Raw genomic sequence first — 15,782 nt, 5'->3', positions numbered from 1 at the left:
TACTGGATTTTTTCCTATCCATGTTTGCAGCTATGAATATGACTCTTATTATCTTATTAGCAGCTCGTAAGGAGAGTGCTCTTGAAAAACAGCTGAAGGAGGAGGAAAAAATTTTAGAAAGTGTTGCTGAAAAGAGAGGTAAATACGGCTCCTTTTTTATTATTTTGACTGACTTTCTAAATTCTTTTCACAGGCGTACATCAACAACAACAACAGGGCTGTAAATAAAATAATAGCAACATACTAAGAAAACATTTTTAATGATACTAGTAAAATTGCATCACTTCCTTCAAAATAATCACCGGCCAAAGTATCGTACCATTTGCCTGATTTCAATATGGCATAGGATTCTGTTGACAAAAAGAAACAGAACAGGGCTAAATAAAAGAAATTTAAAAAAAAGACAATCTTCACTGTTCTTATTTATCCTTACTAAAAATAAATAAAAATACTAAAATTGTTTCTTTAAAGACAGGGTTGTTAAAATCTGTTTTTTTTTGGTTCTTTTTTTAAAAAAAAGAAAAAACATAACCCATTGGTTTTTTCAGACTTATGAAGTTTTATTAGATTTTACCTAATTTAATTAGGTTTTTTCAAACTTAATTGAAATTTTCATTTCTTTTATTCTTTATAGTCTTAGAGTAAATCTTGCTGCATTAATAAATATCATTTATTCTATTAATAATAAAGCAATTAGTAACCATAATTATTTATACACTTTATTATCAATGTCATTTTCATTGATAAGTTTGCAAACATATTTTTAATGACAGTAATAAGGCTCTATTAACTTTGTAGGATTTACCACTTCTGTGCTAAAATAGATTTATAAAAAACGACTAAATGTTTAAGTGAGGAATTAAAATTCCTTATTTCAATTAAAATTAACAACATCAATTTTCAAAGTAAATTTTTAATTTGAAAAATGTATTTATGCAATGCTACATTGCATTACTTTTTTAACTGTATTATTGTGTTCTTTGTTACATACGGTGAAAAAGAGCTTCAGGAATAAACTTTATACTCTTTTAAAAAAAAAAAAAAAAACATTATCCTTTTGGAAAGAACCTGTTTGCATCTAAGTGCACTGAAATGGATGCAAAGCTACCAGCGTGAACGTGTCCCGCATTGAACTGATCGTAAAGACGCACTTCCCAGTAGAACACTGAAGTTGAGTATCACTGGCTGCGGTCAGTAAGCGGGTGGGTGACTACTTTGATCAGCCTGCGTATGATCAGAGTAAGTGAGCGGTGTCGGTCCTCCTTGAACTGTTCTATTGTAAAAGACTCAACTTCTCATTCTTCGAGCTAACAAAGCAGGGTTGCCATCCCCTCCGCATGGGAACAAAATTGCGATGGTATGTCTTCAGATCATCCTCGGGGATGTTTCTCAGACCATCGCCAATAGCCCATTGTGCAGCTCTAGTGCGATGTAAATAAAGTACCTACCTATAGTTTGTCTAAAGTAAGAACTCCCCATGCCATACGTTTGGATTCGTGGTGGTGTCTACGGTAACGAGGTATAACTATTTCAAGAAGGGGTGTGGGGTTATTGTTTAGGACTGATTTTAGATCTGAAAGGGAATCTTTTTCTTTGGTTTATTGTGTTAGCCCTAGAGTGAGGAGAGGCTACCCTCCCTGAAATGCGTTACTCTTGTTTCTATAGCAGTAGACAGCCTCAGACTTTGTGGGGGGGGGGAGTTTTTACTGTAGACAAACAATACCTACCCAGCAAGAGCGTATTTTAACATCACCAACTCTTGTAATCATGTTGCACAACCTTCTTTTTGCTTGCTTTCTTAAATTATGTGAAATGAGGAAATTCAACTTATGGTCTAAGCTAATCCAATGCTCTTGCAACATCATAGAATTATTTCTTTTTCAAGAACAAATGTTCTCCTTATTTATCAAAATATGTCGCCAAGTCTAGGATTACTGTAAGACTGCAAAACTATAACACTTTTTCAATAATTCTATGATAAATTCGTAAAATATAGCATGATGTAAGTTACGGCTTGACGAGTTTAACTTTTAAAAGCTTCGATTTCGTTTTGAAAGCATATTTATATAATTTGATAACTGAATAAAACAGAATCACGGATATATACTTAAATCCTATACTACTGCGACTGTCTCTTCTCAACTTGCAACAGAGTGTAGTATTTCAACAAGAATAATCTGGAGTTTTGAACGGGTTTATTTCACCAGTTAAAATGTGTTATATTTTCAGACGTGCCAACTCTCCCGCATTTTGCGGGAGTCTCCCGAATTTTGAGTTATTCTCCCGCCCTCCGGAATTGATTTGAAAAACTCCCGAATTTTACTGCGATCGACGGCCAAACTCAAAATTACCTAATTTTTCCGCGAAAGTAAGTTTTTCTTTCAGCTTGAATTCCATCCCCTCTTATCAAACTACCATCTGCCTGAAGCGTAGCTGAACATGCTTTATTTCCCCCCCCCTCTTCAACGTTACCTCTTAACACTCCTATTTCACTGGGGGCGGGTGAAATCTTCCTCTTCTTTCGTGTGGAGTTGAATACAATGACGTCACATGTCGTTATCGAGTGACGTCCGTTCAGGAGTGGGGAAACTCGTACTCTCGATAGTTGGAATTGATATTGTATCTTGCTGTTTTTATAGTTTTTAATGCGTATTTTTCCACGGTTGGCAACAAGCTCGTAAACTAGCAACGTGATATCAATTATTCGTTTAGTCTTCGTATATTTAAAAAAAATTTTTCAAGGATGTCTTAAGTCGAAACGGAAGTATGGATCAATTTCAACAAATCATGTACCAATGACTTTAGCAAGACTTAATTGCGGAGAGCTAAGTCTGCAACTCTTTTTTTCATGCATACAGTAGAGAACCATTTATCTGGTATCCAGATAATCCGGAAAAAAAATTTGCTCGGTTCTCCCGCCATTTTGAACTAAAACGATATGAAAAAAAAAGCGGAAACTGGACTAATCCTTGAAGTTGAGTAGAGGAAAATGTGAGGAAGGGAAGAATTTTTTTCCCCGTTTACCCAGAGAAACGTCATTTCTTCCGCGACCTTGAAGATTTTAGATCTTTATTCTCTTTTAGGTCGTTAAACTCAAAGGAGTGGCATGATGATTTCGTTTGCTGTTTGATTTACGAGGGGGTGGAGAAAATGCATTGCACATGCATATCAGTGAACAGAAGATGAAAGAGAAAAATATATTTATCTATTTGACATCGATTAATGAAAATAAAATGTTTTTCTTTTAAATAAATTCTGATTCTTTGGAAGTGCGGTATAATTCGCAAGTTTTTCTTGATGTGGAATCACACCTGCTTTAATTAAAAATCGCGTTTTTATAAAAATAAAAAAAAAGGAGAATTGTTTATTAATTTAAGCATACAATTATTTTATGAAGCAGATTGCAGTTTCGTTTTTCTGATTCCACTTTCTTTTTTTTTTTATTTTTTTTTTCATGATAAATTTTGCACTCAATAAAATTATTTGTATTACCAAATTTTTTCATTAGTTTTTTTTTTTTTTTTTTTTAAAGTCCGTTGATCTTGCCTTGTTCTAGGTTTTAATATTTATGCTAGTGCCGTTTTTTAACTATCGTTTCGGTTCGATAATTTTCAAGTGTTTTTATTTAGATTAATAGGTTTTCCTTTTATTTTCGCCCCCCCCCCATGAAATATATTGCGTTAGTTAATCATTGATTTTGTTTATTAGTTGATTTAGGAATCGTAATTATTTTTTAAACTTGTTTTTCTTGTCTAAACTTGCAAATTTTTTTATTCTTTTAAATTTTATTTTTCTACAATTTTTTTCCTTTTTAGATTTAGGAGTGCTTTTCTTTTTTCTCTTACTTTAAAATGTGTTTATATTTTTTCCTTGTAATTTGGGTTTGATAAAACATCGATTAACGACACTTTTTTGTCGATCCAGGAAACCGGGAAATTAAGACATCCGGGATAGCGATGGTCCCGAGCATCCTGGATAATTGGTTCTTTATTGTACAGACATTAGTATTTTTATACATTAGTATTGAATTGGTTTTTTAAAATAAAATAGTTATTCAATTTGTTTATTTTTTAAAAGTTTTTGTGCATTTTTATTACAGTGTCAAGGGTTTTTGAATAATGTTTTATTAAGGAAATGGTATTTATTTAAAGAGTATCTACCTAATATAGTTTTGTGTTGCTAAATCTGTGTTTAATTATTTTATTTCCATTTAATATTTTTAAACAATTATTGCTCTATTAGTGTGTAAAATTTCTTGCATTCTTATATTTAATAAATTTTTTACTTAAAATTCCTTAGAAGTGCTAAATGTTGCATACCATGCACCATTTTTTACCCCTCCTGAAATCTCCTGAATTCTTGTTAGGGAAACTCCTGAATGTTAATTTTGCTAGGTTGGCACGTCTGTATTTTAAAAGTTTTATTTGAAACTGTATGTAATTAAACTCTCAGATTGGAAAAATCATATCTGAAATTATATTTTTTTAATAATTTTCCTGTTTCTTTGAATTGTGATTCGAATAATTTTTTATATTGTATCTTGTTATAACAGTAGTTTCAATTGTATTGTGAATTAGTATTTCAAATTTTTGTGAGAATACTTTATTTCATTATTTTCACTTTCTAATAATACATGTTTTTAAAAACGTTAATTAAAATTTTTGAAGCACAGAATGTAGAAGTAATGGAAGCATAAATATTTCAATGTATTTTATTTTATTGCAAACTTAATATCCAGAGCTAATTTGTTAATAATAAAATGTAATTACTGAGTTGCCACTCCACATGAGAAGAGAGAAAGCCTAGAAAATACAGGGAATTTAAAAATCACCTAAAATAACGTGAAATTTTGATTTTTTTTTTTTTTTCATTATGAAGTGGGACAATACAGGGAATTTTGTTTCTTAATTTCGTCTTAAAAAAATTTTGACAACTCAAAGCGTAATCTATGAAATATTTAAGAATATTATTTCAACTATAATAAATTATTTCATTTACTTATAGCATTATTTAAGTGTGTTCAGCTGTTCCTTTTTTTTCTCTAAGATTTCCAACAATTAAAAATAGTATATATATAAAAGCTCACACAAGGGCATAGTAATTGTGTTTCCTCTTTATACATTGCGTATAATATGTGCAGGGGCACAGGGAATTTTTTTTTTCCATGTTTAAGTGGCAACCCTTAAATTAATAAAATCAGAACAACCCTGAAATAAAAAGAACATTCATTTTTCAGATTACATTAAATAACATTGATGATGCACCAAAGAATTAAATTTTGCCTAGAAGTATTTTTGCAAAGATGTTCCATTTACTTTGAATGATTTTCTGACCACCCTTGAAAGAATGCTAAGGAAAAGCATTCAAATAGCTAATCTTGTTATAATCTATTAATTCTATCTTTCCCTTTTGGGGGGGGGTTTGAATGATAACACTGAATTAATAAAATCAGAGCAACTCTGAAGTTGCAATAAAAGAACATTCATTTTCAGCTTTTACAATACATTAATTAACATTTATAATGCACCAAACTATTAAATTTTGTCTGGAGGGATTTTTCAATGATTGACTGACAACCATTGAAAGAATGCTAAGGAAAAACAAACAATAGTTCAAATAGTTAATAGTTATAGTTAATCTTGTTATAACCTAATAATCCTATCTTTCTGATGTTTATCAAAAGGCTGTTACAAAATATATTGTAACAGAAAATATTTCATTCTAGATTTTGTTGAAATTAGTTTAATTTCCTTTTAGCATTGATGGGTGTGGCTGAACTTGCTAAGGGCATTCAATATGAAGATCCAATTAAAACTGGGTTCGTCTATTATTCACTATTATTGATTTTCTTTTTAGTATTGTAATTGTTGTTTTATGTTGCAGTTTTCTGCTTGATTTGTTTTAGATTTGATTTACATAGGGCTAATTATTTTATTAAACAAATTGGTTTAAATATAAGTATTGTTTTATATAGTGTGTAATAACTTGAATAATAATAATTTAGATTGCTTTTTTTACACAAATAATTATTTATAATTTTTTATTTGTTAACGAATTCCTTTAAATTGCTTTGTTATAAAATTTATAATAATGGGGAATATTGTATCTTTGTTTCTTGTTTTTTTTATAATTTTTTTTAAAGTTTTATTATTACTTTTTTTTCTTTTAGTGATAAATTTTTCTTATTTATATTTTTAACTGTCCGAAGCAATTTGCTTCTGAAATTTTGATTTCTGAAACAAATTGTTTCCCCAAATAAATATGTCTTTTTGTAACACTTGATTAAAAAGTTAGGGATTGAGTTTTTATTGTAACTGAACATTCAGGAATTTGTAAAACAAAGTTGTTGATGTAATTGCAATGGTAATTGATTGTAATGTTCAGGTTTCAATCATAACAGAATTGGGAACTAAATCTGTGTTAATGCAATAAGACATTTTGGAATCTTTGAATTGAATACCTTGATGTAAATTCTTCATACTTTCAAAACTTTTCTTATATCTTGATGTTATTTCTTAATAGTACTTGCCTTAATAGTGCCCTGTGGCAGAATCGAGGCAACATTTTTGTAAAACTTTACAGAATTTTTGCAGAAAGATTTTTCTTTTTGGAAAGTAAAAGATTTTGGTTTGCTTTTCTGCAGAAATTTTCACTAAAAATTTGAATCACACATTTAAATAATCACTTTTTGAAGCTCTCATTTTATGCCAATATTGTAAATCCAATTTGAGTGTATTTTTGGCAGTTATTGACATTGATTTTCACGTGACTTTTAGATATCCCGATATATATCAGGGCATATGGGAAATTAGAATAGCGCATTTGATTATTTATTTCTTGAAGCAATTATTCTATCGACCTTTTTTTTTTTTGGTAGTTATTGCTTTTGATTTCAAAATAGTTTTTACTACCTGATATCTTTTATATGATATTATTTATTACGGCAATCAAATCTTGAAATGAAGCATGCAACTGCTTTCTATAGAGTTCGATTAGCATGATTTCCTCGTCTATCTGTTTTTCGGTAATTACTACTGCAGATTTCATGATATTTTAGTTATTTTTTTAATTAGACGATGTTTTGCAAAATGAGATAACGGAGATAACTAGTGCATCCCCCCCCCTTCCTACAAAATTCGAGAATATTAGAATCCCATAATATTACATTTAAGAAAAATATTACATATTCAATTAAAAAAATTACATTGCTGTTTTGTTTTTGTAAACACAGCATTTTTGATACATTAAATTAGTAACTTACATCTTTGTTATTATTGAAAGTATCTTGCAGAAAGATATTAGTAAAGAGAGTTTTGTTGCAGAAAGCCTGAAAAAATTCTGCCACAGGGGTACTTTGAATACTACTCTAATACTTTAAGTAATTTAGTCTATTTATCGAGAAGGAAGAAAAAATAATTATTTTGTTGCAAATCAAGGACGAGCCTCTTAATGGCTTTATAGTTTTATCATAAGATTATAAAAATTACTTATGTATAAACTTATTGATGTTAGGTGGAGACCCCCACGCTACATATTAGCTTTGTCAGAAAAGAGGCACCAGCGAGTACGTCGGAAGTATCGGATACTTGTCGAAGGAGATAACATTATTCCACCAATCAAAACATTCAAAGTTAGTCATATTTTTGCTGAATTTGCTTTTTAATATTTTATTGTTAAATTTTGTTTTCAACTTTTTGATCTTAAATTTTTAAAAAAAACTTGATTCTTTTGATTTTATTTTAAGACAGGTTTGAAATGTCTGTTTTATATAAATGCTGCAAAACTCAGTAAGAAAGAATGATTGAAATTTTTAATTATTTCCCTAAAGTAAATAAAGTATTTTATACTTCTTAATGAATGAAAGTTATAAATTTAAAATTATTTTCTGAAATATTTTTGAGCAAACTTAAATGCATTTGCATGCACATAGAATTATACTTATTAGTTTTTTGCCAAGCTTTTTTTCGAGCAACCTTGTTTTAATTCAAATTTTCAGTTAAGAAACTTTGACTTATATATTCTTTTACTCTTAAATTATTAGTTTATCAAAACATAAAAAGAAAAGTATCCTTTGTGATAATGTGAACTTGAAAACCTTTACATTAAAATTTTACTGTGTTTAATAATTTTACCTAGCAAAAGAACTTGTTTTGCAGCTACAATAACCAGGATTGGCATCTTGTCCTGAAAAGGATATTGGAAGAATTTATGTAAAATGGACGAAGCTAAAACTGACCAATACACTTGTTTATCAATAAGTAATACAAGAATATCTTAAATATAAATAAATTTAATATAGTAACAAAAAGTTTGGAAAAAAAATTTTTTAATAAGAAAAACAACTATTTTATTATTATTAATTTTAGTTTTATACCAAATTTAAAACTCTTTGTATAATTCTATATAAAACTCAGTTTAAGTATTCAGAATATTTGATTATGAAGAAAATCATGCTATTTATAAGTATGGACAATACAATCTTTGATTTGTTAGTTTTGCCATATTAATTGAATCCAATTATGATATTTTTGAAGTTCTTTATATGAGTATAAAATTAGGTTTTAATATACTCATTTAAAGAGATTTTAAGGAAACTCCATTAATGGAATTAGATTTCAAGGTAAAATCCTAGAATAGTCCACTCCTTCTCTTTTTATAAAAACACATTTATTTGACAACCAACACATAAACTAAACAAAATTAAATTAAAATACCCACAACGGATTGGTATAAACCTTAAATTCAAAAACAAAAACTTTTCTCAACAAAAATCACCACCTCTCTGATGTTCCATAAATTGTCTCCTGATTTTAATTTATCTTGTTATGTTTTTTTTTTTTATTCATGCTATTTGTTAGCCAAATATTTTTTTTAGGTATTTTTAGACTTTACAGTACCAACGGCTGTATGATCATTTGTTTTGTAAACAAGACAATCTATTATAGCCCATATATTACACAGCTTTAGAGGTTGAGACAGATATAATCAATAAGTTTAGGTAAATCTAATTTCATTTCATTTGCTGATTGCGCATTTTAAAAATGTGTGGCAATTCTAATAAAATTAAAGACAGCACTATTTTTCTCAGTTATCTTTCTTGTTCACAATAAAAATATTTAATTTCTGAATTTTTTTTCGTTATTTATTTTTAGGAAATGAAGCTCCCTAAATGTATCCTCCATGGTTTAAAGAAGAAAGGAATTACTAAACCTACTCCTATACAGATGCAAGGATTACCAGCAGTGTAAGATCTTTAACAAGATAAGATATGTGTGATTAAGTTAAAAAAAATAATTCCAGATACTTGATACCCAGAAGTAAACGGAAAAAACTAAAATCATCATTACATTTTAGTTATCAGGAGAACTGTATTTAAATTTTAAAACCTATTTGAAGCAAGGTATACAGGGCGTCCCAAAAGTACAAAACGAGTTAAATATCAAAAAATATGCATGGGATAAAAAAAATTTCTTTATTCTACTTACTTTGTTTACACAACACCAAAAAAAAGGGAAAACTATATGAATTAAGGCCTTTTTATTACACTTATAAATAAATAGACAAAAAAATATCTTTATTACCAAAAGGGCAACAAAGAAATTGTACCCTATAATTTATTAAATATATTAGCCATAATAAAAATAAATTAAGATTAAACAACAAGTGCACATGAACTACAGTATATTATTGGCAAATCTGAAATTAAACTTGTGAAATATTTTCAAAAGATGTATCTAATGTTACCAACCTGCAATCTCACCGTCTGCAGGGAGACTGCATCGTGTTGGTAGGATTTCAGAGTTTCCAGAAAAAAAGTATCCTAATTCTACTTAAGCTCGCTGCATGTTTGTTTACCAGGATGTGTAACGTTTTTGAAGAGTGCTTATTTTTTAACAGCCCTTAATGGTACTTTTTTATTTGGAGTTTGTACAAAGTGCTTAGCTTTCTATCTTTTAAAAAGAGTTTTTTTTTTTCTTTGCCGTATCGATTGTAGTTCTAAATTACAAAAAATGCTCGATTTTCACTATTTTCTTTACAATATTTATCAGAAATTAGTTATTTTATCATGATTATATAAAGTTTGTGAAAAACTTTTTAAAATTTTATTAATTTTATGTTCATAAATTAAGAACTTTAAACGGTGGAAAAAATTATTATTGCACAGATCCTAATTATGATTTATTTTTAAGAAAGTGATTAAAAAGATTTTTTGAGTACTTAAAAGGTGCTTATTTTTTGTTGTAAGAATCTGGCTATGCACCCTGTTTACAGATTGTAATTTTCTTGCAAAATTAAGATAAGGTAAAAACTGTTTTAAATGGAGAAAAATATTTATATTTGATATTTTGGAAAACATATTATTGACATCTCGAGACATTTGATCGTTCTCTTAATTTTCAAACACCCTGTATTAACCTTAAGAAAGTAGAAAAACGTAATGTTGTATGTAATATTAATTTGCTAAATAAAATTTTTCATTACTAAAAAATTTTTAATAATTCAACTAGCAAGTTGTTGTATATTTTTATGTACTTGCAACTTGTTGGTATATTTTTAATGATGCCCTGCGAACGTTTGTAATTATCTCAAGGCTTGTTTCTAAACATTATATATATATACAGTGAAACCTCCGTTAAGCGGATATTCAAGGGACCAAATAATTTGTCCATTTATGAGAGTTGTCCGTTTACGGGAAGGGTACCCTAATAACGAAATTTAACACCGTAAATTGTTTTTAGAATATTCTCAAAGATGTAGAAATGATTAAATAATGTCTACAAGGATACTGTAAATATCTACTAGAATATTTATTTAAGCAATAAGAAGGATAAAAAAGAATATGTAAAGAAGTTTGATATAAATACATAATTCTGGATGTAGCTACAGATAAATAAATATAATTTTCCTGTTAGCATAGATACTCAAGTTAGACATATGATACCAAATAGGAGCGTACTGTCCTCGGTCCCTTTCAATTATTAGGGTCACATCCCATTACACCTACTTATCATTTGATAGGGAACATGGTTAATACCTTCTTGGAAAATAAACCTCCCATGATTCACAGAAGAAAAAGTAATGCATACCTGTAAGTCATGAGGACCTATGGAGATGATTATTCACAATTGATCAGCTATCAAGTGTCTGAATAAATGTTTCATTTATATAAACACCTCAAAGATTATACTTCTGTTCTCTTTTTTTTACCCCAGTTGTGTTAAATACAGTCTTCAAATTGATAAGAAAGTTAAAGAAATTTTCAATGGGGAAGAAGCATTGAGAGAAGTCATTTCAACTTGAGGGGTCTCATAACCTGTGTGGTCCAGATGAAAAGATCAAAAGATGCCGATGTCAGAATTATTTCAGGAGTGCAGTACCATTTTCTCTCCTTTCTTTACAAAGATAAGGCAAGGTGACAGGAGAAAGATTGATTTTTCGGTGGTGAAATAGTTTAACAATATTTTTAGTTATGGATAAGGCAAAAAGTTTTATTTACATGCTTTCGAAATGGTGAAAAGTTGCATTTTTTTTAGCTTGCAATTTATTTAGAAAAAGTAGTGTCCGATTTGTAGAGATAAAAAACAACGTTTCAGGATCAGAATGACTGTCCGCGTCCGGTTACGGGAGTGTCCGCTTTGCGGAGAATGTACGTAATGATTTATTCATAGAAGATTCCCGGGGAATTAAAAATATGTCCGTATTGAGAGGCGTTCGTTTTGTAGAGATAAAAAACAACGTTTCAGGATCAGAATGACTGTCCGCGTCCGGTTATGGGAGTGTCCACTTTGCGGAGAATGTACGTAATGGTTTATTCATAGAAGATTCCCGGGGAAATAAAAATATGTCCGTTTTGCAGGAGTGTCCATAACAGGAGGTTTCACTGTATGTATATATATATATAATTCCGTGCTGTTGGATTTTGCATTAGTTTTCTTTTAATTGTATTTCTTCTAAGTTAATGAAATGTTAGCTAGTGATGCTATTGTTATCTAAAAGATGTGTGATTATTCAAAAATCTTTGAAAAGTAAGATATTTACTTTAGTATTAAAAAAAAGGATATGTTGATGACCTTAAAATTCTTTTAAAAAAAACTTTAAAAATGGAAAGAAAGAAAAAAAAAGCCTCTTTGAACCGTAAAAAAAAAAAACAAATCTTAAAAGAGTGATGCTTTAAAAAGATTTTAAATTCAGTTTTTTTTAATTAAATATTAACTTGGATATGTGCATTTAATAAAATAATTTTTAGTTGCAATCTTCAGGAACATCCATATTGAAATTGCATTGTATTATTATTATTTTTTTTATTTTTTATCTTTAAATTCAAAGATAGACCATTGACCAAAAACAAATGCTTTATATCTTGATAAAATATGTTCAACATCAACACTTGTTATTGGAGTATATTTAAAATGACAAGATTCAATCTAAAATTTATGCTGATATATAAAGATGAAGAAAATTAATTTGCAAGAAAAAAGTGCTTAGTGATAAATCTTATTCAAAGATAATAAATAACAAAAAGGGATGTATGTAATTCTAAAACGTGAAAAAAAATAATGTTTTTAAAAAAACTTTAATATTGCCTTATTAATGAAGAACCAAAAAAAATAATAATAAATAAATAAATTTTATTTATCATCAATATCCTCACCTTTCTAATGAATGTATTTTGCAAATTTAGATGATTTTTCTAAATTATTTTAAATTCAGTTTATCAGGTCGAGATATGATTGGTATGGCTTTTACTGGTTCAGGAAAGACCCTTGTGTTTGTTTTACCTATTGTTATGTTTGCTATGCAACAAGAGAAATGCCTGCCATTCACACAGGAGGAAGGTCCTTATGGTCTCATCATTTGCCCGTCTGTAAGTTTTTGATTCACTCTTAAAGGAACTTTTACACCACCCAACCATTGCTAATCACGTTTTTCGGGGCTCTGTGTTTTAACAGCCTTGGCTGCATCATTATTACAGATGATGTGTACAGCTAGTGCCTCTGACCCATGAGAGGACTCTCAGTAATGAATTTTAACTTGTGCCCTTGCTAAGTAAACACCAGTTGTTCAGTCAGCTGACAGGATTGAACTCAGAACCCAAGTTATCCACCAATGGAGTTTTTTTTTTGTTGCTAAAATGGGTTCATAAAATTCTGATAATTTTTCCTTTTCCTTACCAAAAATCTGGTACTTTCTGATGGTTGCAAATTTAATGCTTGAAAGTGAAGCAGGGATAGGAAAAATGCAAAAATTTCATCTAGTTCGTTTTTTACACCAGATTACGAAAACAATATGAATAGCAAATTATTGTTTCCCTTTAGATGGGAAAGTAGCAGAGAGAGTGGATTAAATATAACTGAAGTGTATTATTTTTAACGAGGAGTAAGTTTTTAAATAAATTCTAATTTATTGATCTCAAAAATATTAAAGTTGAAAAACAGTTGATTAAAATCATTTTGGAATACTGGCCGTATACTAATAAATATTTGTTAACAACGTGGCTGTTCGACAGCTTTCAAGCGCCAGTAGAACATCAAAGTAATTAGTGAAGAAAGGAAACTCGATACTCCGCTTAATTACTGAGCAAAGAACATTTTAGAAGCTCTCTTCTCTTTCATTATTACTTTTTGTTTTACTTCAGGGTTAATTCTAATGATTTTCTTTATGGTAGCCGAGCTTCAAATTTAGCTATACCGCGGAAGTTAACAACAAACTCTTGACTTTTTTAAATGCTTTTTCAATAACTGTTTGCTCCAAAGATTTTGATTTATATTAAGGTATTTGATTATGCATTACTTGAAAAGAATTTGTGTGCTTCTCTTAAATTTTTGATGTGATTGCTTCAATTAATGACTCCCAATGAATGAGAGGTAGCTCTTCACCCTCCCATACTTCAAGCTCATGGCTTAATCCTTGGTTCAGGCGAGGTTGGCCAAGAAAATTGTTAAGCACAGAGTATACCTTGAGCTAGCTCACCCACTGAATTTAGTTTTTGATTCAAAAACAGAATTATGTAAGAATGTGATGTATATATTATTTGTTTAAATACGATTTTCTTTTTGTGAATTTGTATTATCATAATGAAAGAAGTCTTTTATTATAATGACGGTAACGGAATTTTATCTGAGAAAAAGACTTAAGTTTTAGCATATTTTCTTAATTTTTACCATTTTAACCTTTGATCTGCAAAAGAATAATTCTATTATAAACAGAGCTGGATTTAGGGGTGGCTACTAGATCTGTAGCCTGAATATTTTAGGGACCTCTAAAGTTTATGAATGTGCAATTGATTTTTTTTAATTTTCTAAAAAATTATAAGATATTTTCAAATGTAATGTTTTACATTCTTTCTGTATGTTCATTAAAAATTTTACGTATTTTTAAGGGGTCTTGGTTGGCAAATATGTAATAAATTTAATAAGAATGGAAAGTTCTTACTTTGTTAACTTTAATTTTCAAAATTTGTATGATTGCTGTTTAAATTTTGTATGTTTTTCTTAGAACTACTTAACATTTACGATTTTATGCAAGTTTTTGTTGACATAAAAACTTAATCAAATGCTAATGTTTAATGTAAGTGCTTTTGAAAAAAATTAGAAATTTCATTTTTGTTTTTAAAGCAAATTTAATTAAAATTGAATTTCATAAAGTTTTAATATTTCTGAATATATCTAAATGTTCAATAATTTGGTATAGTTAGGACCTCAACTTTCACATTCCATCTTGATTCTCTGTATCTGCAAAATATTTTAATCATATTTGTAACTTGATACCTAAATTGATATATTATGTTACTCATTTTAAATAAACTATTTGCATCTTATAAAATATTTATTTTTTAGAGGGAATTAGCCAAACAGACATACGAGATTCTTCGTTATTTTGTACAATGCTTCTCTGACGCTGGATATCCTGACTTACGATGCTGCTTATGTATTGGAGGTGTAAGGGACCAGCTTGATGTTATAAAACGGTAACTGTTGAATAATTCATTTTAATTTAATAAATGAAAACAATAGTAATTATTGATTTTTTTTTTAATAGAAATTCAAATGTGATTATCTGTTGCTTTTTTTTTACAATCTCATAAATTAATACAGCATGCAAAAATGATTGATATCACTATTATCTCTGTAACTGAGGTAAATTATTTGGGCCTGGTTAATAAATTTAAATTATTTAGCCTTTCAATATTTATTTAGTATTATTTTTTAGATATTATTTCTATTTCATGAATTATTAAAGGTTTTAAGAATTTTAAATGGGAAATGTTTTCTTCCTAAAAAAAATCACCAAGTTGGAAAAAAAGCTTAAAGCAAAATAAAATTTATACTGTAAGAAGTTTTGGAATTTTCCATAGTGCAATAACATTGTATTTAAATACAGTAAAACTTGTGTAAGTTTTATTATTTTTTTTACTTGACTTAAAAATTTTATTCAGAAAATATGCAAATGAATAGCGTAAGAAATGTGTTTAAACCTGAATGAACTTCAATTTGATACATATAATTCTAATATTTAACTAATTTTTTTTAATTATTTCGTTAGTTATACATGCGAAGTGTTTAATAAATATAATTTCTTAAAATATCAGAACACGAAGACATGTAATTTGAAAACTTTAACAAAATAAAATTATTTGAATACTTTAAAATTTATTTATTACACTTAAAGATCAAAGACCATAAATAAAGGATCAAAGCATATTTCAGAGCATTCACTTATTCAAATGCTCACTATTGCAACTGGAAGAGCAACTTTTCAACTAACACATGTTTTCAATGAAC

At 28.7% G+C, this 15,782-nt stretch overlaps 1 protein-coding gene across 5 annotated transcripts in view; it reads left to right on the top strand.

Annotated features, from left to right (window-relative positions):
- LOC107440806 (ATP-dependent RNA helicase abstrakt) overlaps positions 1–15,782 on the top strand; it is a 39,425-nt gene that overhangs the window by 7,494 nt on the left and 16,149 nt on the right. For 2 of the 5 annotated variants that reach the window (XM_087151448.1, XM_087151452.1), the window contains exons 4-9: positions 64–138; positions 5,758–5,818; positions 7,513–7,630; positions 9,153–9,244; positions 12,712–12,865; positions 14,838–14,968. In XM_087151448.1, coding sequence (XP_087007574.1) covers positions 64–138; positions 5,758–5,818; positions 7,513–7,630; positions 9,153–9,244; positions 12,712–12,865; positions 14,838–14,968 — 631 coding nt within the window. Of the gene's footprint in view, positions 1–30; positions 139–5,757; positions 5,819–7,512; positions 7,631–9,152; positions 9,245–12,711; positions 12,866–14,837; positions 14,969–15,782 lie in introns of all 5 variants that reach the window. The other 3 variants (XM_087151441.1, XM_087151436.1, XM_087151444.1) reach the window with 2 other exon arrangements.

Source organism: Parasteatoda tepidariorum, chromosome 1 (assembly GCF_982258835.1).
Source record: "Parasteatoda tepidariorum strain Cologne lab strain chromosome 1, Ptep-v5.0, whole genome shotgun sequence".
Lineage (NCBI taxonomy): Eukaryota > Metazoa > Arthropoda > Arachnida > Araneae > Theridiidae > Parasteatoda > Parasteatoda tepidariorum.
The sequence above is the reverse complement of the archived record's forward strand: the minus strand, read 5'-3'. Positions and strand labels throughout refer to the sequence as shown.